The 27,925-nt window shown below is 37.6% G+C and overlaps 2 protein-coding genes across 2 annotated transcripts; one reads left to right on the top strand and one right to left on the bottom strand.

Annotated features, from left to right (window-relative positions):
* Positions 1–1,893: 1,893 nt before the first annotated feature.
* On the top strand, positions 1,894–26,999 carry LOC105391064 (gamma-tubulin complex component 2). The gene is made up of 16 exons (XM_048625089.1): positions 1,894–2,055; positions 2,150–2,317; positions 2,483–2,627; positions 2,788–2,974; positions 3,266–3,561; positions 3,945–4,073; positions 4,421–4,594; positions 5,056–5,233; positions 5,559–5,847; positions 6,200–6,315; positions 6,993–7,164; positions 7,650–7,818; positions 22,512–22,655; positions 23,981–24,058; positions 24,927–25,096; positions 25,385–26,999. The coding sequence occupies exons 1-16, from the start codon at positions 1,985–1,987 to the stop codon at positions 25,476–25,478; spliced, it is 2,580 nt and encodes an 859-aa protein (XP_048481046.1). The 5' UTR covers positions 1,894–1,984; the 3' UTR covers positions 25,479–26,999.
* On the bottom strand, positions 9,716–21,646 carry LOC105391063 (transient receptor potential cation channel protein painless). Its single transcript, XM_011562470.3, has 2 exons — positions 21,275–21,646; positions 9,716–12,900 (listed from the first exon to the last, which is right to left on the bottom strand). Exon 2 carries the CDS (start codon positions 12,875–12,877, stop codon positions 10,004–10,006), a length of 2,874 nt encoding a protein of 957 aa, XP_011560772.3. The 5' UTR covers positions 12,878–12,900; positions 21,275–21,646; the 3' UTR covers positions 9,716–10,003.
* Positions 27,000–27,925: the final 926 nt, after the last annotated feature.

Raw genomic sequence — 27,925 nt, 5'->3', positions numbered from 1 at the left:
CACGTGAATGTTCTCTCAAATTACATTTTAGTTTTATAAAGTTCTTTTGGCACCAGCTAAAGAAATCGCAAGTCCCATTGAAATAGGAACTTTACTAAAAAACTATAACAGAGATGCCGCACGTTTAATATAATCGCGGCATTTGTAACACCCCGTAGTAAAACATAAATAGGCATCATGTTATTAATTGTTCACAGTCTCTCCATTGTATTGAGTTTTCATTTCATATCAAATCAAACAATCAAAATAAAGTCCTTGAAGTCCTTCAGAGATCCTTTGTTGCTGGAACATCAACCCACTGGCTGCAGCACTGCTTTAAGAAAGTGCCTCTATATAGGTGAATGCTTCAGAATGTGATCTGAAGTTTACCTACCTTACTGTAGGATAGGGATGGATCTTACCAGTGTACTTACCACAGATAGTATAGGTAAGGCAATACTTATCTCACTCACTCGAAAGCTTTTAGTATTTAGGTATGTTGGTAAGTACCTACACAGTTTGGAACTTTAATAATTATTTCATGATCATGAAATAACTATCTGTTGTTAGCGTTTCCGTTACTATTGGCTTTGGCGAAGATTAGCTACACAGCGAGTCTACGGAACCCTCTGAAAACCTAGTCCGGAAAGGACTTGACGGCCCGATTCCCTTTTTTTTAACAAAACACGGTTGCCGAAGTTTTGACAAAACTTTGTGCAAGCCGCCGAATGAAAAAACATATGACACAACATTTATGTGTATGCTGGTGAGAAATGGCATTTTCTGATATTACCGATAGGTTTTGTTGTTCATTTTATTCTATAAATCGGATTACCACTCGAATGAATGTCTTTTTCGATTACAGCCGAGTTATTGTTGCTTTGTGATCGGCGGCATGTTTTGTGTAGCACTTTTTTGTGCTTTTACTATGTGCTTTACAGATTTTACACTATTTAACGTATTTAACCTATAGCTGGCAGGCAGTTGGGAAGCAAAATTTATCTATGTTAAATCACCTCTCAAGGAATTCAAGGATTGATTTCGCTACAATACAACAGTCTGTCCCCAGCCTTTCTCATTGAGCCTCTACCGTTTGATGGCCTCTACCGGCTACAAGCAAGTCTTCGTCGGCCCAGCGGGTTGGAAATGGAAGGACCCACGCTTCGCAGGATTTTAGGAGATCAAGCCACTCTAGTTAAGTAAGTATACGAAATAGGTAGAAAGGCTAAGCGCTGCGGCGATAACCCGGAGTTTCTTATTGTATACTTGCTTACTTACCGATTGCATGAAAGCTCTTTGTAACTTCTGAAGCCTTTCGTCAAATAAGAGTAGCCCGCTACCTTCACCAACCTTTTCGCGTTAATATAAGTACATCATTTAAGTTTTAAAATTTATCGCTCCGTCTTTAGAATGAAGTCCTGACCTGATGCTATCGGGAAATTTGGCGGGACCTCTGTAGACTAAGCATATCCTTTATTTTATAATAAAGAACTACCCAAAGGTAGGGAAGTAGAAGTAGGTACCTACAGTTACTGATAAATCATGATACGATTTACGACGACATGACAACGGCACGCGGCACGGGGCGGCAGCGGCGGCGTCACCAACATTATGTGTCTGACTGTCTCGGTAGTCGGTCTCCATTCACTTATATCAGTGAAGCCACAGTTCCGACGCAGTACGGGCACATGTCCGTATCAGTGATTCAGTGTTGCGTCAGTACTGATGAAAGTATAGTTATTAGCTTCTTGCTTTTATTCCTCAAAGCCATTATGAATCAAGGAACATTATATAGAAACTTCCCTAAATGTATGGTCACCCGAGTTTTCTTCCTCTGTTATTGTTCTGTAGTTTCACGAACATCCGTATTTTTCTTATCTGTGAGCTATAGTGACAGTGACAGCGACAGCGGTTTTTTTAAAAGCAACAAATGCCAAATAGAAAATAAGCTTTTTTCGCTACTGCTATATTATTCTTTCGTATTTATTACGTTTTCTCCTAATAAATGTTACAAAACTTAATATTACCGAAGGATAAAATGCAAACCACCATAAAGGAAATACTTGAAACGTTAGGGTAAGTTTATTTAGCAGTATACCGTCCAATACCAAAAATATCTAACACTGATTCATCTAATATAAATTTTACCGTATTTATACTTACTTTACAGATGTAATTTAGATGCTGATACTGTTTTGGATTACATACAGAATGATCCCAACTACGGGAACTGTAATTTGTCACCGAAACAAGTCAATGAATATGCACAAAGAATAGCAATAAAAGCTTCCAATTCCAAAGGCTTTTTGAAAAAATATGAAGATCTGAAAAACCGCAAGTAAGATTTTATTAAACTATTCTATTACACTCTCGTCATTTAAGCTAACTATTGTACATAAAATGCTATATAGACTAGACACACTTGTTTAATTCTTGTTTCAACTTAAGTACAACTTGTAATAGGATTGCATTGCATTAATATGTATGGATTTTTTAATTACAGCACAGACAACTTATCAGAAATCATTGCACTATTTTACAAACTAGTTGTGGAAGAAAAGAGGCCTAAAATATCTAAACCAAAAGTAGCTCCAAAACCAGTACTAGGTGACAACAAACATCAAATAACTAAGGATGATTTACCTCAGGTAACTATTACAGTAATTTTGTAGAATATTTGTAAGAATTCAAATTTATTCTACTTCAAAGTTTTTTTGTATCCAATACTTATTTTCTGGTTGAGTATTAACTTTTCTATTTTACCCTCAAACCCCTATAACTAAACATAACTTCTATAAAAATCCCCAGATAAAAGACAAGCTTCTGAAAGCCGTGGACGAGAGCAAGAAGCTGGTGATGAAGTCGTTTGAGGAGAAGGAGGCGAAGCTGCGCCCCAACTGGTACAGCAGCCTCGACCTGCCACACTGGCAGAAGGACCACCCCTCCATGTCCTGGGACTTCCCCAAGGAGACTGTGCCTATTGTTGCTTCCTTAGGTAAGAGATTGAAAGGATATTTGTGGATATGCTTGGTTTTATAAATTATTTTTATATAATAGGTATGTGCTTAGTGTTATAGACAAACACCTTCCATACCAATAATATATAATAATAAAATAAATTTCTGGCCCGGAAATGGAGGAGATCTTTGGTCCCTGAGGAGGGATAACCGGATTTCATCAAGTGCATTGGTATTATAAATTAATAATTATTCATAGTTTCATACCAAAATCCTGGTATTTAAGTGGTAAACACTTAAGGTAAAAATATCATAATCTTCTATTACAGCAAACATACCCATACCCTCTCAAGAAAACATAATCATAGAAGAGCTGCTATACCTCTTCAGCGGAGTGCCAGGCAACTTCATAGTGCACCAGCCGGTCAAAAACCTGTATGACCCCCGCACCTTCCTGATCTGCGAGGACCTGGACGATGCGTTGAAGCAGATCGTGCAACAGATGCTGCCGCTCGCCTCCAACTACTCCATAGTGAGGCGGTTCATTGAGCAGTGCAACATGTGGTCGGGGCAGGTGCTGCATGCTTTGGTTGCAGCTATTGAAGTGCTCTTGAAGGATTATTATGTGAGTTTACAGGAAATTTAACAAATTTTATGTTTGTTTATGCGGAGTATTGATATTTTTTAAATTATAAATTAGGTTTGATCTAAGTCACCAAATAGCAAAGTAGTAGTTTATTTCCACCTAAAAGGGCCTTTCTGTAAATGCTAAAATTAACTTCTACATTCTGGGAACCAAATTAACTTCTACAGTAGTGCACTAGTGGTAGTTCAAAAATTTCAATAACACGTGACGTGACAAATGCGTGTCGAACTTATGTTTTTTGTGGCTCTAGTTATCACATGTTTAACTATATTCCATCCCATGGGGAAAGAGGTCTTTCCCCGTGATATGGGATAAAGCTGTCGCCTTAATACCACTAACAGCAACCACTCCTCTCTCCACAGACGATGCTGGCGCAGCTGGAGACGGAACAGGCCTCCGGAGGCCTCAGCCTGCAGAAGCTGTGGTACTTCGTGCTGCCCACCATGCACACCATGCAGGTGTTGGCCGCCATCGTCACTAATATTGGGAAGGTGAGCTTGGTAGATGTTATAGTGAAGAAGTTGGATATACATATGATTATGATTGCATTCTACCTTGTGGCATTGTATTGATAAATTGTAATATGCCCTAGGAATTTCAGCATGCGGGACTGGCAGATATCAGACAGGCGTCCAGTGATTTTGAGCTCATTCAGGGTCACGGAATGAAGGCTGTACACGGTATGCGCACATCTTGCGCCAGATCAAAATCTTGAACGCATCGACTCTTGTTTTTAAGTTGGTGTTGTTGTTATGTTGATGTGGGCGGGATTATTTGAATTATTTCCATTGAAAGTTCGGAAGTTTGTTCGTATCTAATATCTTTTCTCTCCCCCCAGAGCGAGCTCCGCGGCGGCGCGGTGCTCACGGTCCTGCACTCCTCCACCCTCACCCTGCCCGGAGATGCGCGCGCGCAGGAGATATCTCTGTTCCTCACGGAACGAGCGAGCCGCCCGTACCTGCGCGCCGCCGACCTGTGGATCCACGAGGGCACCATCCGGGACCCCTTCCATGTGAGTTTACTACATCTGTAGTAGAGTTATTAAAGGAAAATGGGCTCGTATATAGAGTTCTCATATAACTTCGTCTATAGTGGAGTTCCTACTGGGTAAATGGGCCCGCTAGCCTTTTATGCCTATCAAGTATTTAGTACATAAAAGTACTTATACATTTTCTCACATACAAAGTGGCGCCTCTAGCGATAACTATCATGAAACTTTAGACTGAAAAATATTTGTAAATTTTGCATACTTTTTCCATAGACGCCACATTGTATGAAGAAACGTAATAAAACAATAAATTATCTTCTGCATGCGGAGGGCAAGTTTTGACGACGAGCTGCATTACATCAGCGCCATACAAATTCACGTTCATTTTTCACTATCCTAACGATGCGATATCGACGGTTACCTTTTCCGTCATTTGTTTTCTTGACAGCATTCCCAATAATTTCCTCTCACCCTCTCTTCCGCAGGAGTTCATGATAGAAGACAACGAGCTAATCAACAAGGAGGAGCTACCAGTAGACTATTCAGCCGACTATTGGGAGAAGCGGTACTGCATACAGCGCGAGCGGGTGCCGACGTTTCTGGAGAAGTACACGGATATCATACTGAGGACCGGGAAATACTTGAATGTTATTAGCCAGTGTGGTGAGTCCTTTTTTTGTATTATGTGTTTTGTTAGTGTAAAGGTGTGTACAAATATTGAGTGGTTGCGCGGGGCGGTCTTTCCGTGCTATGTATGTATGTACAAACATAAAGATAGGCGTTCCTGTAGTTTAGAAAGTTAGTTTCATGTACGTTAAACATTCTTTAATCATCTCCATAGATTTTATATTAAAAGTTTCATAATAGTGTTCGCTAGAGGCGCCACTTTGTATGCGAATAATATTTTCAGACTTTTATTAGTCATACTAAGGTCGTACTTAAACAAATGAAAGTTCTTTCTAATACTGTAACCATTCTCTATTCACAGGAAAGTCAATAAAGAAAACCAACACAGAAGAGTTAAAGTACTCTCTCCACGAACAGAACTACAGCGCCATTATACAAAAAGCCTACGCATTCGCCAGCAAATCCTTACTGGAGCTTCTAATGAAGGAATACGATCTCATGGGGCGACTGAAATCGGTCAAAAACTACTTCCTGATGTCACAAGGAGACTTCATCGTGCAATTTATGGATGCAACGGAGCAAGAGCTCAGTAAGAAGATCGATGATATTATACCGTCGAAACTGGAGTCGCTTTTGGGATTGTGTTTGAGGTGAGATTTGTGTTTTTTTTTATTAAGGCATGAAATTGATTTTACGGCTAGTTTAACCAGAATTAGGTAGTTTAATGGTTGGGCTAGATAATATAACTAATAAACTAGAATATTTGAGAAATGTTCACACTTTTCCTTTTACATTGAGAGTAAACAGCTATAATAAAAGCCACAATATGTCATACTTACTAGCTGAGGCCGATGCGTTTCTGTTGCTGCGTCGACACAGCTCTATCGCAAACTATTCAATGTTGTCATGCATGTTGCATGTTTAATCGTCTTATTTGTCATTTTTTTAAAATGCTTATTTATACAGAGTTGATAAAATCATTTTTCCCTTATTTCTTTGTAGATTGTCAGCGGCGAGCCACGACCCGTACAACGAGGATATGCGAGTGGAGCTGCTGCCGTACGACTTGCAGTTCCAGATGTTCAAGATACTCTCCATAGAGACGGAGGACGAAAAGGGTAAGATAAATTATCTTCAGTGAAATCTAAATCGAAATATACCTATATGTGTAAACTTTCCTCCTTATGCATAGAGAAAAGTTATAGGAAGTTTTAGCTATAGAACTGTTTTGTCCCTCTGTCAAAGAACAATTTGTTCTGTAACTTTTCTTTGAATAAGGACATTGCGATAGCATGGGTCAATTTTGCTGGCTATTCAAAACGCCTGATCAAGCTGCATCGCTTGCCTAATATTGACAACGTGACTACATTCCCTAAAGTTCCTTTGTAAAATGTTGAGCTGAATAGGTGGTCTCGGCCTGCAAGAGATACGTTTACACGGTTTACTTTAGTCACGTGAGCTACATGCATTAATCTGGGTTACCTTTTTATTAACTACTAGCTGTCCCCGCGCGCTTCGCTTCGCCTTAAAAAGTTTTCCCGTGGGAATTCCGGGATAAAAAGTAGCCTATGTTCTTTCCCAGGGTCTAGACCGTATGTATACCAAATTTCATTCAAATCCGTTCAGTAGTTTTTGCGTGAAAGAGTAACAGACAGACAGACAGACAGACAGACAGACAGACAGACAGACACAGTTACATTCGCATTTATAATATTAGTTAGGATTCGTATATTAAGATTTCCTAATTCAGTTAATTAAACTTATAGAATAAAAAACCTATTTCCCTATTTCACAGAATACAAACAGAACAAGGACTGTCCGCCATTAACCGGCATCGAGACGTTCTCGTTCGGCATGGAGGTGAAGTGGCCCGTGTCGCTGGTGCTCAACCACAAGGCGGTGGCGTGCTACCAGATGATCTTCCGCCACCTGTTCTACTGCAAGCACGTCGAGAGGCTGCTGTGTCGGTACGTACTGAGAGAGGACTAATCACAACACAGGAACTGGTAAATAAATACATTTATAAACTGAAATAGGTAGGTAAAGACACTAGCGGGATCCTCTTGTAGAGTAACTGCAAGATGGCGCTCGCAGCGGCCATGACAGACCAGTAGCGCCATCTAGTGTCTACCGGTGGAACAAGTTAAATGAGAAGCGTGCGATTTGCTTACTACTAGGGCCGCCTTGTGTCAGCAGACAGACTAGTAGCGCCATTTAGTGTCGGTTGGTGGAACTTGAGCAATGAGTAGCGCGAGATTTGCTTACAGTAAGTAGAGCGCCACCTAGTGTCGGCCGGCGCTACTTCATCAATGAGTAGATAGTTTTTTTTACCATTTGTGTATGATATGAGCTAGTAGAGAGACCAGCGTCTGTATCCATTTTCACATTGTCTCTTTACTGCGAGCATTATTATGATGTATGTAGAGCCAAACTAACCATCCTCTCCTTACAGGGTATGGCTCTACAACAAGGTGGTGAAGCGTTTCTCGGAAGCCCGCCTGTACGCCGACGCCTTCGCCCTCCGCCAGCGGATGCTGAGCTGCATCCAGCACCTGCAGTATTACATGTGTGTTGAAGTCATCGAGCCGTCGTGGTGCCAGCTCATACAGAGCTTGGATAAGGTTAGTGATACTTTCTTGTTTGTATTTAGGAGAATTCACGTATCTGAGATTCTGGAGCATGGTATTGTGAAATTTTGTACCCAAGCTTTATTCATACAGATTTGATTGGGACAAATGCGATTTTATTTCATTTTATAGTTTACATTTAACTGAACCATATATCATATGACAGTTTTACCGAGAGTGGCAGAAAAGAGCTATATGAGTTTAAAGACTAGAAACATGTCTTATTTTTAAGTGCTTCGTAATTTTAATGCTTAATGTTAAACCCTATTTAGACAATTAGAAATCAACTCTGTGGTCAAAGGTACAGAGACAATGCTACATTTATAACTGGCCTTGTTTTGTTTTATGATGGTAGAAGTAGAAGAAACCAATAAAATGCAAGTACAATGTTGTATATTTATACAGGGTGTTAACTAGAATGCGTTTGAGCGGGAAATGGGGGTTAGTATTAGTCTAACCAAGCACGTTTCTAAGAAAAAAAACATCAGAATCTCGAATATTTATGTTTAAAGTCTAAAGTAAAGTGGAAAGTTTTACCTTAATCAAAAACATGGTCACCCTACACAAACACATAACCAATGAGACATTCGATTGCAAAAGAACACACACTGTAAATTTGTTATCAACTTCACTTTTCATAATTTATTTGATGTAACTATGATTGTAATTAATTACACAGTAGGTAATAACAATTATTAAATAAAATTGAAATTATTCATGGTGATTAATGACATACTAATCAACAATTAAACAGCTGATTGTCATAAAGTTTGATAGATCGTACAGAATATAATTTATGACTTTCTAGGAGCTCAGAACAATAATTAAACCTTTTTACTCAGAATAAGGTTCACCCTTGATACTCACCACATTTTATTTTTCTTTTATTACCTAAAGATGCGTACAGACCGGCCCAACGAACGCCCACCGATGGACATTTATCATACATAATACAGGGGCAGATTGAGCAACGAAGGTCAACAAAACCCGTTTGTTGGCGTTCGTTTGGCCGGTCTGTATGCAGCTAAAGATAAAAGACCACAATGCATAACAGGATGATAACAGGGTCTACTTCAATGACGAATTGGTTTACTTACACTCGCTCATCTCGATTTGTGTTGTGTACTTGCGATTGAGACGTCTTTGATGACGAATAGTACGGAAATCCTCATAATAAGTATGGCCTCACTTTAAATACCAGTAGAATAATAACAATCTTGCGTATCATAACCATCGAGTATTTATGATAGTCATTACCTTCTCTGTGGATCTAGTCTGTCAGTCAGTCATTGTCGTTTACTTGTTTACAATAATTTTTTACAATTATTACCTAAAAGGGAAAAGGTACCTACAATTCTATCTTTTGATTACCAAGCCTTATTCCTCATTTCGTTTTATGTTGTGCTGTGCTGTGAATACGTGTGACCTATGTTATGAAGCATAAAATGAAAATGTTCTGTATTCATAAAAGATAATTGTGTATCAATAAAGTGATACTTATGGAGTAAAATGAAATGTCTACAATGGATTGGGTACTTTGAGTACCCAAAATCTCGGTAGGTACCTTGACGATGTGGCTCCACGAGTGTGGTGCAGATGCACGCATACTTTTTTATTGACCTTGGCTTTGAATTGTTTGGCCTTGATCTTGGCTTTCAAGTTCATGGTCATTCTGTCAAACGTACCTAAACCTGAATAGGGTGACTATGAAATTTTAAAATGTACTAAATAAAACTGTTTTATGTTGGTCAGCTTAAAGCAAATAAAATACGTTTTTTAATGTCTTATCGTGTTCAGTATCATCAGCTGTATCTACCATTTCCCGCTCCAACGCAATTAAGTTAACACCCTGTATAGTTTTATTTAGTATAAAATAGTATTTGAGATTCAAATTATTATTAATCAGTTAGTCTGACATAATATATTATTATAAATTATAAAAAAATGGAATCAATACTGGAAGCAATATTTTTATAAATAACTTACGATTACTTTGTAATTATCTTGTGTCATTGTTATTAGTCACTATACCGTAAAAATGCTATCGACAAGCTATCATACAATATAGCTTTAAGGTATAACACTATCTATTATCGTTTTATTGAAATAAAAAATAGCGAGGCATTACAATATTAAAAAGCATACAATACTAGATTTAGTAACAAATTAACATCAATCACTAATATTTTCGGGTGTTGGCCTCCAAGCTATTCAGGACTTTCTTTAAAGTCTCCTCCAGTCGATCAATTTTACTTTCATATTTTTCCAACTTTTCCTTTATGTCGTCAAATTCCGAGACATCATTCTTCTTGCTGATTACCTCTTTAGCGTGTTTCACAATTTTCCTGTCTAGTCTGTAGTTCTGACAACGTTCAAAGCAGCACCCTCCGGTCTCAATATCTTCGTAGTCATCCCCGAACTTTCCCATAGGCTCAGCGTGAGGTATCACTATCTTATTATCCTGATTCGGTTTTACAATGATCCTGTACTTAGGCAAAAAGTGAGGGAACAGAGTTATCCGTGTCGCAAATGGTTTGATGCACAGAGTCTTGGGTTTTACGAAGCTGATGTTCTGTAACTGCTCCGGCAACCACGACCAACATGCCCTAGAGGGCTTTGCGTACGATCTGACGTTCCCCAGCAGGACGCTTTCAAAGTATGAGATCATTCTGATTCGTGAGATGTGTCCGACAAGCTCGGCGTTGGCCCGGATCTCTTGTGTGTCGCTCACAGCCAAACCGTTCAGTAAGTTGAATAGAACGATGGGGATCATGAAGACAAACACAATAAAGATGATGTGACTTGTCAACGGGAAGGTACTGAACTTAATGGAACCGGCGTCAAACTCCCCAGTCAACATCACGAAGGTCTTGAACAAAGACTTCCCAGGGTCCTCAAAGAAGTCCTCTTCCTCATCTTCTCCGTTTTCTGTATTGTTGGGGTTCGGCGCTTTGTCATCTTCGTTTTGTATATTGCGGAATAGTGTGTAAAAACTCAGGGCGAATGCAATGATCAAAATGCAGTACCACAGTAGGAATTTAAAGAAATTCCATGAGACAGTCTTGAGCATCACAATGTTTGTGGATAATGTGGGAAACTGACCGATAAGCAATACCAATTCTGCAGACGATAGAAGAATAGCCACAGCAGAAAGTTGCTGCTTCGTTGGCTCCAATGCTGAGTCATCAAATACTATGATAGCAGTGACAAATATTAGGGCTATCTCCATCCAGTTTTCGATGCTCTGAAGATATCTTGTTGGTGATACCAAAAGTTGGAATACCTCCCGTATTATTAGAAGTACCAATCCAATTATAGCCCCAACGTGAGTCACAACGTTGAAAGCTTCGATGGAATCTGACTGCTTCTTCTCTACACCGTACCCCAGTATGATGTACAAAATTAGGCACAGCCATAGGAGAGAATAAAATGTTATATTGGCATAAAACAAACAACTTATTCTTTGCCATTTGAGATACAGGAAGCTGGTGATGACTGGATGCTTCAGTAGTGGCCGCAGATCTTCATTCCTTGTCATATACAGCAATGCATCTGTTTCTGGAGCTAAGATACTTTTGCATTCCTTCGCATTATTGATAGAGTTGTCCATGAGGGGTACTTTACACATTTCGTTTTCCAATGAGTTGTTAGGGTAGACGAGGAAGCTGTACTTCATGTGGATTTCATAGTCGTCGTCGCTCGGTCGCTCACCATTCGTCGTCAGGCATTCGTCCAAATAGGTCTCCAGGGTCTTGGCATTTATATCAGCCAGTGGAGGCTCATTAAACTTGTTTCTCAAACCAACGCATGCTCCATTCCTCAATAACTCCAATACAGTTTCTTGGTCTCCATTTCTAGCTGCATAATGTAATGCTGTATTGTCCTTGATGTCTGAACTATTTACATTGATGTTGATTTTAGGATTCTTAAGGAGCATCTCTAAGCATTCGTTAAAGTTTGCCTTTGGATTGTTTGCATACGCTCTCATGCCTTTAACAGATATTTGCAATAACGTTTCGCCATTTACAGAGTCAAAGAGAGTAGATTCGTTGTCAATGAATAGTTTGAGTATTTTGTGATATCCGTTTTGACAGGCTATAGCTATCGGTCGGTTATTGTTTCCTGGGCATGTAGCATTCGGATCAGCACCGGAATTCAGTAGGCATTTTGCTACATTCTCGAGTCCCTTTTCACAAGCCATTTGAAGCAAGGTGTTTATGCCGTTGTTAGCAGTAAAAAGGGAACGGTGGTCGTTTTTCTTCACAAGCTTCGTAAAGTCACGTACAAAGTTATCTTCTTCGTGGCGGCTGAGGTAGGAGAATAGTTTATCGCTGTCGATAGTTTCAGCAGCTTGAGTCGCCGAATCAAACTTTGCTTCAAGATGTGGGAATGCTTCTTTGAGGAAATAGCGTGCAGTTTTACCTCTATAATCCTTATACGTGTCCAAGTCTACTGGATCCTTGGCGTAGTCCAAAATCAATGAAATCACGCGCTCAAGTCCCTGCTTTGCTGCTGAATATATTGGTGTGACTCCCTTCAAGTCCGGAGAGTTGGCATTACAGCCAGCCTTAAGCAGTACCTCCACCATGTCTTCGTATAACGGAATGTCATGTTCTCTATCGTCTTCTAAATCTTGTATCTTTTTGATTGCCAGTAGCAGAGCCGTGTTTCCTTTGCTCTTGATATCAATGTCTATGCGATCATCTTCCAAAAGTGTCTTCAGCGCCTCTATGTTACCTTCCTCGACTGCGAAATGTATCGGAGCTGCGTTGTGAGTCTCGTTGATTCTGTTCACCTGCACTTCATGCTGGAGCAGTAGTTTGACGTACTCCTGTTTGTTCGGCTCGGAAACTGCCAGTTCCAGGCAGGTCTTGTAGTCGGGGTACTGGTAGACGTGCTCGAGGTCGACGGCCCCGTAGCTGACCAGCTTCTTGAAGGTGCCGAAGTCATTGGTCCTGAGGGCGGTCCTCAGCTGCACCTGCGGGTCAGCCCCGAACAGCGAGCCCCCGCGCGACAGCCGGTTGCTGTTCATCTCGTAACTGTCCCGCGTCATGGCTCACCGCCCACTGATCGCATCTGGAAAAGAAACGGTTTCGGGTCAAGCGATTATCCAATTAAACTGAATTGGTTTGCCGCGATAATCGGCGGTGCGTACTCGAAAATTGCTGGTTACATACTATCAAACAATTAATTAATGAATCGAACATCTGTGCGTAAACATTCTCACGGTTTGAAAATAAATCTCTATTACGGCTCCGCAGCTAAATATGAACAAATGTCAGTGTTAATTTCTTGAGCCGTCAGTCATGTTGATTTCATTAATGGCGTTAATTTTTTATCTACACAAGGTTGGGTAGAAATATGATGAGTTTTTTTATACAAAACACAAGTCACAGGACATAAACAAATCATAGTTGTTGCTGTAAAGTATGAGTAGACCGAAGCGCAAATAATAAGCTAAAATATTATATATAATATCTTAAACGTTTCTTATTTTTGGCCGTGTCGGCTGTCTGAATGATGTTGAACCTTTTGTACTTTTTATTTCTCTCGTCAAACGGAAGCAGATAATGATCCCTTACTATATTTTTTCTTATTTGCGGCGTTGAATCTGACTGTATGCAACAGTTGAAGGCAATTACTCGAAATTTCACCTCTCGTCATAAAATTAATGCTACACGCGTGCTTTACGCATCCATTACTTCGATTTACCTACACTCTTTTTATTCTTAATTGTGCTCCTATTATTCGACTATTTTCAAGGGGAAATGAACTTTATTCTTAAGCGATTAAAGCCTCTACGATTGTAATTTTTTTATCATTCCATGTTTGTGCTGATGCTCTGGATGTTTTATTGCAGTATAATTGAAATTAGGAGATGTGTGGAAGTAGAAATACATCGGAACATTCTGTACACGTTTGTACTTTATTTACAGCTATTTGCACCCGAACTTCTACTTTATAGTTGGGACTTTTAAGTAGAAGTTAGGCTGCAAATACCAGCATAAACAGTTCTAAAACCAAGTCCTTTGTCAGTCTCTGACTCCTAGACAATCTAATAGGAGCGCAATAGACAGAAGTTTGGCATTTATTATAATTATTTATCATTATCAATAATTGTTTATTATTCTAAGAATATAAAGATGCATCGATAGTTGTCTGTATCCCCCAAAGTACGTTAATTATTTTAGTTAAATCTAATTGAAAAACTTAGACAAGTATCCTTTATAAACCTATCAGTATCGTATAAAATTCCAATAAAACTCTAACCTGTAAAATACAACAAACTTTAAAACTAATAAATCGAGGTAGAGTGATTAATTTTTATTTTGTTTATCTTTTCTTTCAACATACATAAACGTTAAGATTTACCGTTTTGCTATTTGTATACGAACATTTTAAGCTGTACGCTCAAAACTCCCATAAGCCTAGCTATCATTTATCTTCGCGATGTAATTCGCTATGGACAATAGATAAGAAAACATAACATTTGTTACTGGATTATCTGTGGTTATACCAAATACCACGATTAAGCTTCGCTAACCTTAGACCGTATTTTAATCGTGGTAATAATTTGATTAATGTTATATTTTGATTTCTAAGTAATGTTTATGGGTGCCTCGCTTGTGAATCACTTTAAAATTAGGTCAAAAGCTCGTGCAATATGTTGTATGTTACACTAACAATAGCAGGAAGGTAAATAAATGCTTGATTTGTGGATTTGTTCGCATCGTCGGCAGAAGAGACACATTCGTTAGCAATAATAAGAAATTAATTAATTATTTGTCCGATGATCTAAATATTATAAGTGTCGATGCATTATCTTTAACGAATATAGTCTATTCGATAACTGATAGAGGAGTCTATTATTTTAAAGTAAGTTTAATATGGAATCACTTCTGATCGAGATAATATTATTTGAAACGGTACACCTACAATAAACCTACCTCAGTTGCGGTCACAGACCATATCGCCCCACTTATTGAAACATAGTACGTACAAGTTGGATAGAATAGAAATAGTTCACTCGAGCGATTTAACTTTTGTTCTCGGATGTTTACAAATTTTACATTCACACAACTGGCTTATATCTGTAGTGTTATATTGTTAACTGTGTGTACATCAAGCTACCTTTAGAAGTCAGTCAAACAAACTCTACATTCAGGACAAATGTAATATTTTACGTCTCAAGTTTATTAACTATTGTCATTATACAAAGTATAATAAATAGTGGATGATTATTGAAATTTGGTGTGTCGTAAGCCTTGGCATTTATTCTCAGATAATTGAATATAAGTACTCAATAAAGTTCAGGTCATTTTGCGTGCGCCAGCACTGATGACTTGCGATAAACATTGACATTTAAATCTGATCCTATTATTTTAAAATGCCCCTGGGCAATCAGCAAAAAAAAACTGTATGAAAGTAACCGCAGCTTCAATATATTCTATGTATTTATTACGTATCTATTATTTGTACTTCCAGAAATTCTATTTCATTTTGAATATTTTCATCTATTCTTTATCGTGTATGGTCTGAAATAACATCAGCTAACATTTACTTGTAAATGTAAAGTGTTTATCTTATGAATATCTAAATATTGATTCATGAGTAGTCGCTAGTGCTCCGTTTAAGTCGGTTTTCAAATCCATAATAGATATACTAGATAATACATACATAATATATACTTACCTATGTTTTTGAACGGCCATGTATTTACTACATCTAATCACCCATTACTGTGTCTATCTTGGAAATATTCTACTCATTTAAATTAACAGTGAAAGCTGGTTTAGTAAAAAATAGTTTAATGCCACAGGTTCCGGTCAAAGTTTTTATCTATTGATGTCCAACGAAAAGAGGCATAAAATGTGTATTTTTTTTTATGTAGCCTGGTTAGTGTCCCACTGCTGGGCAAAGGCAATGTAAATGTGTATGTACCTCTTAAATATGTACCTAGAGCTAGAGTTTCTTAAATATTTATTATGAAATTTATAAAATAATTGATATAGCCATTGTTGCTAAGTAAAGTAACTCTTTGAACACTAAATTAAAATGGATAACAGTTGCTGTAGGCCATCTCAAATCACGTAGCTACCGTCTACAGTAGTGATTACAAAGTAATTGTAAACCACGCCTCTCTTTTAGTTCAAAGATTTATCAACATCAGATTATTATACGCTACCTAATGGGATTACGGTGGGTCGGCCAAATTTATATTTCATAAGAAAGTTTCGGCTATACGTACTGTATAACCGAAACATTTACATACTATACATACATTTGGGAAAGTTTGTTTTTTTAATTGTATCGGTTGATAGTTGTTTTGTTTTATTTATTGGTTACGATTGATTAGCTTAATAGTGATCTTTTAATCTTGATCCCTATAAGCATATTAAAACAATTTACGTATTAACATAAATCTTGACCAGATTAGGTAAATTGTTTCTTGTTATGTCAGTAACATTCTTGAAATAATTTATTCACAAAGACATCTTATGCTTCAACCTCGGCTTTGACTTGTAAATAAATATTCTGTATTATGTCTGTTTAAAGATTATCTGTCGAACCTATTCGTCAACTACATTAGTCAGCAGAGGATATTTGTGTTGGTAATTTGCAATATTTTTATGAATGCGTTATTGATTTAGCAGACGATGCGTGGGCACACAGGTTTCTGTGGGATTTGCATTTGTTGTGTTTGTGTATGTGTGTGACTCAACTTGCAACCGACCCGCCTTGGCTCTGATGCAACCTTTCTGAACTCACTTTCATGTTTTCATAGTAAGTCAGTGTTTTTTTGCGACTTATTATCGAGATTTGCTGTCAAGGACTCAGAATTTAGTTATTCCTTCATCAATCTTCAATGCTTCTGACGGATCTGTAGGTAATCATAATATGCGGCTGAACTTAATCGTAATAAGTACACGCATAGACTTTAGTATGACATGTCAACCTACCATCTCTTATTTAAAATATATTTTTGAGTATTTTGGTTTTGTATTACCATTAATATGCATATAAACTAAAACTTGTTGGAGAGGCATAACTTCGATGGCGTCAGCTGATATAACGGAAAAATAAATATTAACATCCAAATAGTTCTACATAACAAAGCCGAAAAAGATTCTTGTAATTTCTGGACCATTGATGACCCCATATGGTATTGTAGCTTACAGATTATGGGCAGATCGTGACTAATATCCTCTCACGATAGAAAAATGTAATGTTCCGTATTATTATTTTACCTTAGATTAGTACGTGCTTTAGTCGAAAATCTGTTGTTACGATATATACATGTTTATGAGACTGCCAAATCGCGTATACCGTTGCCTCACATCCGCCGCTCGGCCCAAAAGCCTTCCGTTCCGCACATAACTCCCAAATTTAAATTTCGAAACGCTCGCAACATGCTCGCTCTTTGTCAACTGCTCTTCGTTTGTAACTGAAGATTATTCAAACATTTCTGTCGTGGTTTGTAAACATTATGAATAACGCAGTTGTGGCTGGAATTAGAACTGTTGGAGTGTGGATATTTTATGGTCTTGCTAATTTCTCATAGCTTGTTTGTATTGGCTACCGATCCGGTGCGTACCAGCAATTGGGTTATTAGTTATTACTCTGGATTTGATGCATTAAGTGAGCAAGAGGTTAATAGCCCGTAAATGGTGCAGCAATATGGCACATTTACGACATTGGAAGTACATAGGTACTAAAAGTGTTATAAGTACACTTGGATGTCTATTTCGAGCCCCGTGGACCGGAGCAGTCGGTTTCTGATTAGCTGTTTTTACGTCTTTATAGCTTTTTTGCTTTAACGCTTCGCTTACTGCCCCGTCTGGTCTTGTGGATCATACGCTACTACTAAGTTATATATATTTCTTGGTCTCATTTTGTTATCAATCGGCCACCTAAATCTATATCTATACATATAACTTCATTGCGTGGGATATGGAGAAAAGCCAGGCGAAATTTGCAGTGCCTTATCTTGGTAGCCTACTGCATTTTATCTTTATTGTTGTCGAAACCTCTCAGTTGGAAATATTCCTATGTTTACATAGTGTTGATTGTATTAAAACGCAATAAAACGAAACTCGTTCAGTCTTGAAACTTGTTTTTAATTCTTAATTTTTCAGCATATTAGTAGGTATAAAATATTCGCAGCTATAAGCGTAAAAATTGGTTCACTTATGAATTTTCTTCATTGAATACTTTTCTTATCTCGTAATATTTTGTACTTCACTGATTCCTTCACCTAATCACCAACAAGAACCCAAGCACACTAAACAGCAACACCATAGGCGCTGGCACCACCCAAGCAGAGTTGCAGAAGTCACCGTGACAGACGAAGCAACGCGCGTCGCTGTGACCTCTCGCTCTCTCAACAGCCACCAGCCCAAGGCAGACAGAGTCCACCTGAGCTCGCGGCACGCAGCCTCGAATCACGTCCACAGTATTTCCAGACGTGTCATCAGGTGAAGCCACCATCTTCAAGCAGCGGTATTCAATGGGCACCCTCGATGCGGTCCCAGGGGCCGGTTGCCCTAAGTTGTGCACCCATTCTGGGGACACCCAGTTTGAAGGGTCGCATTCTATCTTTGAACCGACCATGTAAGCGTGGTGCGGACGACATCCCAGACATTTTTGGTAGAAACACGTTTCTGCGTAAGCGCTGGAGAATAAAGCACTGATTGCGAATAATAGAAGTAACATTTTCACTTTTAAAATCATATAGAGATTCCCTTGTAAGACGCGTATACTGTGTGGACGCTGTTATCAGACTAATCGCGGTATCTTTATCAACTGTTGTATTTGTTATCTCTACTGAATGTATGCCAGACCGTAGGTGTTTGTAGGTGTGCCCAATTAATTTATGGACCTATTCCCTGTCCTTGCTAGGGTCATCGAGCCAATTTATTTATAATATACTTTAAATATCTGCGTTATTGACAAATATTTACGTACACAATATATCCTGATGACGCATTTTACACTAAACTCTACAATCTACATCGTCTAAATCTATTGATGGTTTCAGAATAATACTATGCTGGAATATTGCGGTTCACAACGAACGTGAGCGACTCAATTGATTAGATTAGTCTCAACTTCTTTTCTTGTTGTCTTTTCCGACTGGCCCACTTTTACTTCTCAAGTAAGATCTCTTGTAATGACAGTTTTTATTTATATTTTTGTTTATTTTGCTGTTTATCTCACTTTCTTTACTAACAAACAATGTTACGACGGATATGCGTGTTTGAGATTTGAAGCTGCCATTTAAAGAATACTACTGCATATAAAATTATATATATTTGATAGCTATGTTAGATTAAGGCGAAAACGTTTCTCAAGAAACGTCGCTGTTTAGAGTAATTTCGGATTCTGGTCTTTGCTTTTTAGACTGGCTTTACTTATCGGTTTCGATGTTAAGCAAGTGTTTGCACTACTCATTGACTAATGAATTGGTTTGAAATGTCACTTCGAATATTAGTCATCCGCCAGTATGTCACAAACACAATATACAACGTGCTCATACCTGGCTGCGAAGTGCTAAGTAATTCGATACAAATGAAGTCCATATTTGTACCAACTTATATTAGCTTCTCGTACGGAAGTCGGTAATTTATTCCGACGACCGTTCTTCGAGTTAGATCCTAAAATGGTGCCTAACGCGATATTGACCGATAAAAGTTAGGTACTAAGTACTTAAGACAAATGTATAATATTTTCTTAAGTCTTAATTTTATTTAGATGATATTATTTATCACAAATCGAGTGTCTGAAATTTTGTTCAATGAAGTCACTATTTTCAGTTACATATCTATTCTTCACCAACCTGAACTACAGCAGCTTCGGTGTATCACACACTCTTAATTCCCTCATAATTGCCAACTTAACCAACTGACCAAAGAGAGGCCATTAAAAGTAACAAACACATACATAACCAGTTTATCCAAGTCATTTGACCAGCTTAGTTAAACTGCGTGAGAAACAAGCATCAAGCCGAATGGTTGTCATAGAAGAATTGATGGTTTTCGAATGCAAGCCAAAAGCACCTGTTGCCTGTTCTGTTATAGGTCGATGTGGGTCATTTGGTTGTCGTTCAAATCCATGGGAAATATTTTATTGCCTTACATTTTTTTACATGATTTCTATGGCTTTCGACTTATGTTTGTTAAACACCTTTTAAGTTATGATCAGAAAATACAATATGGGAGTTATGCGGGTTTAGAATAACTTAAATATATTTATGTACCACGGTACAAATAAAAAGCTTGGTTACTGATTCTAATGTGTCTTATATGACGGCCACACTCGTTAATTTAAGTCTTTATCGACCATTTTAAGCCAATACTATAGCTACAATATGACAGAATCGTTTCACATCTAACCAATACCTAGGCAGCTATGTAGCTATTGTATATCTAGACCTAAGCAAAAGTAATTCTAGAAACAGGTTTCGCGAACCTCAGCCAGTTCATTCATCCGATGCATTCAAGTTATTTGCAACTTAACATTCATAGCTGTGTTATATCTTTCCTTTCCATTTTTAATAACATCACCGGATGTTCAGTGTCCGTTTTCAATAACGCAGTCGGGGGCACGCATACATTTCACGAGCACTTTATCAATTATCCACTTGTGTGTCCCCGTGTGTCTGTGTGCGTGTGTGTGTCGCCCGCATATTGTCCTGTATTCCATATAATAAGTGACGTCATGACATGACCTTGTTTTAGGGCCAAACATATGCCGAGCTCCTTTGAACTCTGTTGTGATGTGATGACTGATTTTCATGTTTTCATGTGCTTGTTTCAAAACATACACATTCGTTTTAGGTCGTTTCTAAAATCTTGTGTAGTTGAAATATTGAGTTTTTTGGAAAAATATGCCTAGTTTAGTTCGCCCTACCGATATTAAAATTTGACTTAGGTATGACGTATGTATGTATGTATTATTGTATGTAGGTATTTACACATTGTTCATAGTAATTATGTTGTATTTTCTCTTGTCTTGTCACACGTTACCCCTTTCTTTATACTTTATATTTCCTTTCAATGTGGTTGTCTGGAAGAGATTACTTTTAGTAATAAGGCCGCCAATTGTACCATTTTTCTTTTCTATGTTTGTGATACTATTTCGTTTTGTGTGCAATAAAGTGTATTTTATCTTTTATCTTTTTATCTTTATGTCTCTACCTATCTAAACAGGTAGCTACGAACGCCTTAGCGTACTGCGGAGTTCGAAGATTCGCTAACATCAGATCACTGCTTGATTAAGCTACTCACTGCACTTACCTCCAAGTAACATACACATGACTAACGATAATGACACTCCAGCTTACGAATGCACTTTGCAATACCACAGATATCCAATTGCAAAAACAACAGCACAGATTCCGCACAAACAACACAACTATAAAACACTTATATTTTGAAGTTTTTGAACCCACCTGTCGGTAAAACACCAAAGCACCGGGATAGGAAACTTGTGGGAACGATCACAATTGGCAGTTTAGCCCGCTCATGATATTTTGCGCAGGCGCAGGCGTTGTTCCTCGGCGGTATAGGAGAGACAAGTGTAGCGGCGGAGTGGGCGGCGCTTCGCCGAGCCTCGCTACTGACCACGGTCGCCCGCTTATACAATCCTACTGCTGACTATTGCCCGTTTAACATCAATGTTTTGGGCTATTAGCCTTATCTTCAGTGTTTACCAGTGATAAGCTTCCGAAGTATTGGTAACGGGAAACAATGCTCGAAAGTCTGGTTGGAAGTTTGTTTAGGTTAATGATGATCTCATCTGTACATGCAGGGATAATGTGCCCACTCGCGTGTTTGTTTGGGTCGCAGTGGTCGTTTAAATGAGCTCATTTGCAAAGTTAATGTTAGTCAAGCATTATAGTGTTGGCCTGTTGATGTACAGACGATTTAACGGTAGATGGAATGTTTTAGTTAACTAAACTATGTCTCGAAGGCAGCGTTTATTTTCACAAAATCTAGAGCTTTAATTGGGTATTCTTTTGCCATGGCTGCAATAAATCAGATTCATGTTTGGTGAGCCAGTAATGATTTATGATTCTTGAATTTTACGGATGGATCATTGTTAGTTTACCTTAAAAAATGACTGCCATTTTGTAAAGTTTTTTTGGCGAGTATTAGTATATTTAGCGGTGGGCGGAGCGAGGGCGTAGGCTTGGAGTCACAAGGTTGTATTACTCACTGCTTCTTGTACAATTGAGCCAATCCACCTGACCTATTGTACTGTTTCGTTTCGGTCGAAAGGTTACAATTTACTTTACAAGCTTTTTGTTTTTGTGTTTGATCTACACAGATGCAATCTATTTTAATTTTGCATGTAATTTATGGAAATAGACGTTTATAAATTTATTTTATTAAAATTTTGCACTTTACCTAATAAAGAAATAGTTTTAGAAGAATAGAAATGAAATAAAATAAAGATAACTTACATTACATTGACATAATTAAGTATTTCCTCTGTAATACCTACGAGTAGGTACTTATGATGTACTTACAAGACACAAGATAATCAAACCATATTTTTTATTAGGTAGGCACTTATGTCGTTATAATTTTAAATTGTATGTCTGTGTATTTTTTCCACAGGCCGCATGTTGCCTAAAAATATACTTACCGTTATTATTATTACCATAACCCCTCCCCACCCCCCAGGTCACAAACGTGGACGAGGTCCTCGAGCGGCACTCTGACTTCCTGGAGGCGTGCCTCGGCGACTGCATGCTCACCAGCCCGCAGCTTCTCAAGGCCGTCACCACGCTGTGCCTCGTGTGTGTGCAGTTCTGCACTTTCATACAGGTGGGTTGGTTTTGTAGATCGATGGAAGTGTAGGTTAAAGACAAAGAGGAGAGAGAAAGTTGGGGAGATTAAAAAATAATGAAAAGTAACTTCCTTTACCGTAATTGGGGTTTACAGTATACTCAGAGGCTGAATCAGCATAGCGATCTCGAGTGTTGTTGACTTAAGTCGATAGCTATTTCGATAGATGGTTTTATTCGTTTCTAAAGTTAGGGCGGATTAGACCCACGTCGAGTAACTTTTTACTCACGAGTAAACTACCAGTTACTCGCGAGTAAGCAGATTTTGCATTCTACCAAACCTGAAACCAAGATAAGTAGCTTATCCCAAGAATAAAATGTTATACCGCCAAAATTGACCGTGTAACGAGCTTATCCGAGAGTAATTTTGTAATGGCGGCAGCACATCAGCTGATTAGAAAACCGTCATGATGACATATAAACACATCTGTCAAAACATAAACAAAAGTACGTTAAAAGGCAAATTCTCAGAATAACAACAGCGAATAAAATATTAAAACATAAACAATTTCATACTATTATAATCTATTCAAACTAAGTTGGCAAGTCATTTCTATTGCATGCTTTGAAACGCAGCTATTTTTATTTTAGTTGCATTACAGTTTCGTTCCTCGTTCATTCAATTTAATCATGGTATAACTTGGTAGAATGCAAATGTACTTATCCCAGATATTTACTCGCGTATAAATTTAATTCCCGTATAGTTATTCTCGTGTAACGTGATGTTTGGACGAATTCACCCTTAGTGACACAAAATTACCTTTAGTGTCAAAAATATTGGTGATTCGCAGACTATATTATCGCGAATGCGAGTAGATAGTATAGTCCCTTGTTAGAGGCCTATAATGTCCAGCAGTGGAAGTTATTGGATGATGATGATGGTGATTCAAAATTTTGTCTAAAGCAGAAAGTGGACACAGTTATGCTCTTTTGCACTCTGACGTTAGCGTTTATGTTATTTTAGTTGTAGACACAGTTTATTCAAAATATATTATATTTGTTCTCTCTGGTTCTGGGTATACTTTATTACTCTACTTTTAAATTCTCATATTTAATATTGTCAGATAGACTGTCACTATTAACCTAGTGCATGCCCCCGTATACCTTATGTTTTAGTAAATAGAATTTATTAATTTCATTGTTATCCTATCTATCTATACTGACTTAGAATTTATGCCACCTTATTGAAGAAATCTTAATAGATATTATATTTATTTTCTAATACTTATATTAAATTGTTATTTACTACGTGTAATGATTTTGCTTTTTCTTTCAATGCTACCAATACACGTTAATTGGCAAAAGGAGATGCACAAATACTTCGTGGACGCGGAACTAAACAGTATGCTCGGATCTACGTATGAAAGTTCAGATTATAGTGAGGTACATAGCTGAAAAAATCATTAGTGCACTCGAAAAATATCACAAAATCTCATAACACATTCTCACATGTAAACGCAGCCATGCATTTATTTCGAACTGACACTTTAAAACCTTCCACCAATCAGAAGCTTTGTTTTTATGTTGGTGTTTTCCTATTGGTCGGAATGTTTTAAAGTTGCTCGTTCAAATTTGGGCTGTGTTTACACTATTTTGATTATTTTTAGCGCTGTCATGTGTTCTAAATTTGCAATGTATTGTTTTTCGTAAAGCTTCTTGTAGTGTTTGTGACTTAGGCTGATACATACCTACATGGTGTAATGTACAACTACTACATTTTGCTTTGTTTAAATTTTCATGACTTACCAATCATAGATGACTCACGTAAGTTAAATAACATAGTACCTAAGTATGTCCAAATTAAATGTATAATCAACCATTGGAGACATGAAAAATGCAATCTCTGATAGCGTTTTGTACCTTGATAGGGGCCTTCTTCCAGCAAAGCATTACCTTATACACTCATGAGCAATGAAAACATTCCAGTGACATATGTAACGTAATGGCAAGTGGAACTTCTTCATTGCCCTTGAGTGTATACCTTTTGCTAAATATGTAGGTACTTAATAATGTTTTCTATTGCCAACCCCACTTAATATTTTCATAGAGATGTACGGTCAGCTGCATAAGTAGCTATACCCTTTTGTACCTTGTCAAACTGACGAACCGTCAATGTTTCAATGACTTGATAGGCGGTTTCAGATTGACAAGGTACAAAAGTGTATAGCTACTTATGCTGCTGACTATCACAGAAAACTTTTCGTAATCTCAATTATTCAAGCTTTACATCTATTTCTTCCACAACCCCCAGGGCGCGGGCTGCGGCGTGGGCGGCGCCTCCTCGGGCTCGTCCGACTCGTTCGCGCGCTCCGTGTCGCGCTACGGGCTGCGCTTCACGGCCGCGCTGCTGTCCGTGCTGGCCATCATAGAGCGCATGGCGCGGGACAATAACACCAATAAACTGCTCAATATTAGCGCCAGGTAAGTTTAAGCGGCTTATAAGATCGTATGGGATATTTATCGTCGCTAGAGCGTAAGTGCTTACTGATGATCACTAACGCTTGCGCATTCAGAGACAAAATATTGGATGCAAATCGTATGTGCATTCACAGTTAAAACCAATGTATAAGAACAGCGCCTAAGAAGCAGAGTATCTGCAGGAATATTGCATCAGTATAATGCATAAGGCACTAATTAAATGCCTGCGGAAAGCTGTATCCTAACATTTCCAAAAGTGAAGTCAAAAGTAACTATCCCTACATTCCACAGATTAAACTTCAACACGTACTACGCGAAGCAGCTCGAGAAGTTCTGTTCGGACGACAAGCTGATGGAGAGTGAGAAGAAATCTGCAGCTTCCTAGCAGCGACCGCGGCGCGCCGCGCGGAGTCATAGCAAGCTCATAACACCGGTTTAAGCTGCATTTATAACGTTATATTTTATAACCCGGCCGAAAGAAGATGAAGCAATGACTATGGCTTTTAGAAGGAAGTGTAGGTTAGAAACTTGGCCACTCAATACAGTGAGCAAGTAAGGTGGCTAATCTTTATTCGCGTGGGTTATGATTTATAACAGTTGCCAAAGTTGTGAAGTTAGTGTTGCACAGTGAAAAAGACTTTGATTGGACACATTGGTATTATTAATGAACTGAAATCTCAAATAACTCGAATTGTTGATGTCAAAATTGTGTGTGTGATTAGTAGGTGTATGTAAGTAATCTCTTTTTTTTTTAAATCCTCCATTAGTAAGCAGACGAATATTTATACCGAGTGGATATTGGTTTACATGAAGACAAAATATGATATATTTTTGATATCATAAAAAACTTTCCTGCTTATTCATATTCTATTAGATAATCTACGAAAAAAGGAGCGTTAATCTACAAGTCACAGCTGTATCAGCCGAGTTAAAACTATATTTTCCAGAGAAAGAAATATTTTTTCCTAGTCTGCGGCCATAAATTCAGTCAGTATTTGTATGTGCAAGCAATAATAAAATTGGTGAGCTCTAAAACAGCCATCCAGTAAATATAATTAGATTAAATTACAGTATTTAAGTACAAATAACAATTAACTAATCCAATCGTAAACAGTATTTTTCGGACACTTTAAAAATGTAGCTGATAGTTAAAGCACAAAATTAAATATTAGAATCTAACTAAAACTACTTATTATGTACTAGTTATGTTAGGCTTATGCTTTTGAAGTCAACTCACTAACAAATATTCCTAATGTGATGCCATAACATTATTTGATAAGTTTGGAAGTAAACATAATTATAAATTTGATGAAAAAATAAGAATTCCATAGATTTAGATGTTGAGACTTTCCATTCCTTGCCATACTGATTCCATTTGGATATTTTATGCCATGACATGTTAGTTATAGAGTTAGATAATAAGGTTGTGTTGTGAATGTTAAAATTGAATGTTGTATAAAATGTTATACCCATATCTCTTCTTCCATTTAAAAAATAAATTTGTTATTAATTACATTATGTATTCCGCACCTAATTATTTGGGATACCCCCTGTAAAACTTACGTTCTATTGCAAGTTATTTTTATGATATATGATACTAAGTTTTAATGTCTAGTAAATTATTGGCTGAGCTATGTTGATTTTGAGTTGGCCAAAGAATTCTGTAGCTAGTTCACAATTTGTAGGAAAGTAATTTTGTTACGTCTGTTCTGTTAAAATATTGTTTATTAGATACTTGCCAATAGTTAATGTTTACTCATTTGCTAGACGAAAACATTAAATGTATTTTGGAACTAAAATTAAATTAGGAATCTAAATTTACGTAACTTTCTTCACTTTCCACGGTATTGTTCATGTAAATATTGCCGTTAAAAACTAATTTAATAAAATGCTAATTAACTGATCATCCCAGGGTTTTCTTAATAACACTCAAATAAATGGAAAAAACAACAGATCTTCAAGAATCCCAGTTTGCAATTTTAACTATCCAATATTTATATATACTATATATAAATATCGGAAGAAGGGGGGTAGTTTGAAAATGTATAACTGTATTCTGTCAGTTCTTTTCTAGTAACCAGTACAGTATACCTCCTCAACATTTCTCATATCCTGGTAAGTTTTGATATCTGTCGAAGGGTAGTTTGGAATTTTGGAAGTGCTCGCTGCACTGATATGTAAGTTTTAGGATAAAATTGCAAACTACCTACTACTACAGATATCTAGTAGTAGGTAGTTTGCTCTTTCACGTATACAGTGCATACCTCTTAAACATTTCTGGTATCCTAGTAGGTGAAGCAGGGTAGTTTGCTAATTCTTCGCTGTCATGTTGGCAAATTTCAATGAAATAATTCAAGAATACCTCCTAGAAATTTCTGTTATCGTAGTACTTTTCAGTATTTGAAGGGAAGTTTGAGTTTTCTTCAACGAGACACCTCCTTGATAATTCTGAGTCATACCGTAGTATTATACGTTTTCGACATCTGTAACGCTAGTGACATGACTGTAGGGGTAACGACATATAATTTAAATTTAAATCCGTTGCGTAAGTAACTATAGTAATTCTATAATTAAAATTTAATATTCCACTGTTATGCACTGGCATACTCGCATATAAATCTGTCAGCTTTCATTTCTTTCGGTAGCGATCAGATTTAATTTGAATACCTATATAAAAATTAACAAAATATATAAATGAACCAGTTTCATTATATTCTCACCTTAGTTTCTTGAATTCCGAAGGAATTATCGGAAGGTCGCAAGTGACTCATAAGCGAGACACTCGATTTTCGGTTCCTAAACTACTGTCATGTTTGATTTAAAGGATCTACG

This window comes from Plutella xylostella, chromosome 13 (genome assembly GCF_932276165.1).
Source record: "Plutella xylostella chromosome 13, ilPluXylo3.1, whole genome shotgun sequence".
In the NCBI taxonomy this organism is placed as follows: domain Eukaryota; kingdom Metazoa; phylum Arthropoda; class Insecta; order Lepidoptera; family Plutellidae; genus Plutella; species Plutella xylostella.
Note: the sequence above shows the minus strand (reverse complement) of the source record. Positions and strands in the feature narration are given on the sequence as shown.

Excerpts from the sequence above, each read along its gene's own strand:
- LOC105391064 (XM_048625089.1), top strand. The coding sequence starts at position 1,985 with ATGTTACAAAACTTAATATTACCGAAGGATAAAATGCAAACCACCATA. Across the intron at positions 2,056-2,149 it reads GAAATACTTGAAACGTTAGG|ATGTAATTTAGATGCTGATA; the intron begins GTAAGTTTATTT and ends CTTACTTTACAG. Across the intron at positions 25,097-25,384 it reads CTGCTCAATATTAGCGCCAG|ATTAAACTTCAACACGTACT; the intron begins GTAAGTTTAAGC and ends TACATTCCACAG.
- LOC105391063 (XM_011562470.3), bottom strand. The coding sequence starts at position 12,877 with ATGACGCGGGACAGTTACGAGATGAACAGCAACCGGCTGTCGCGCGGG.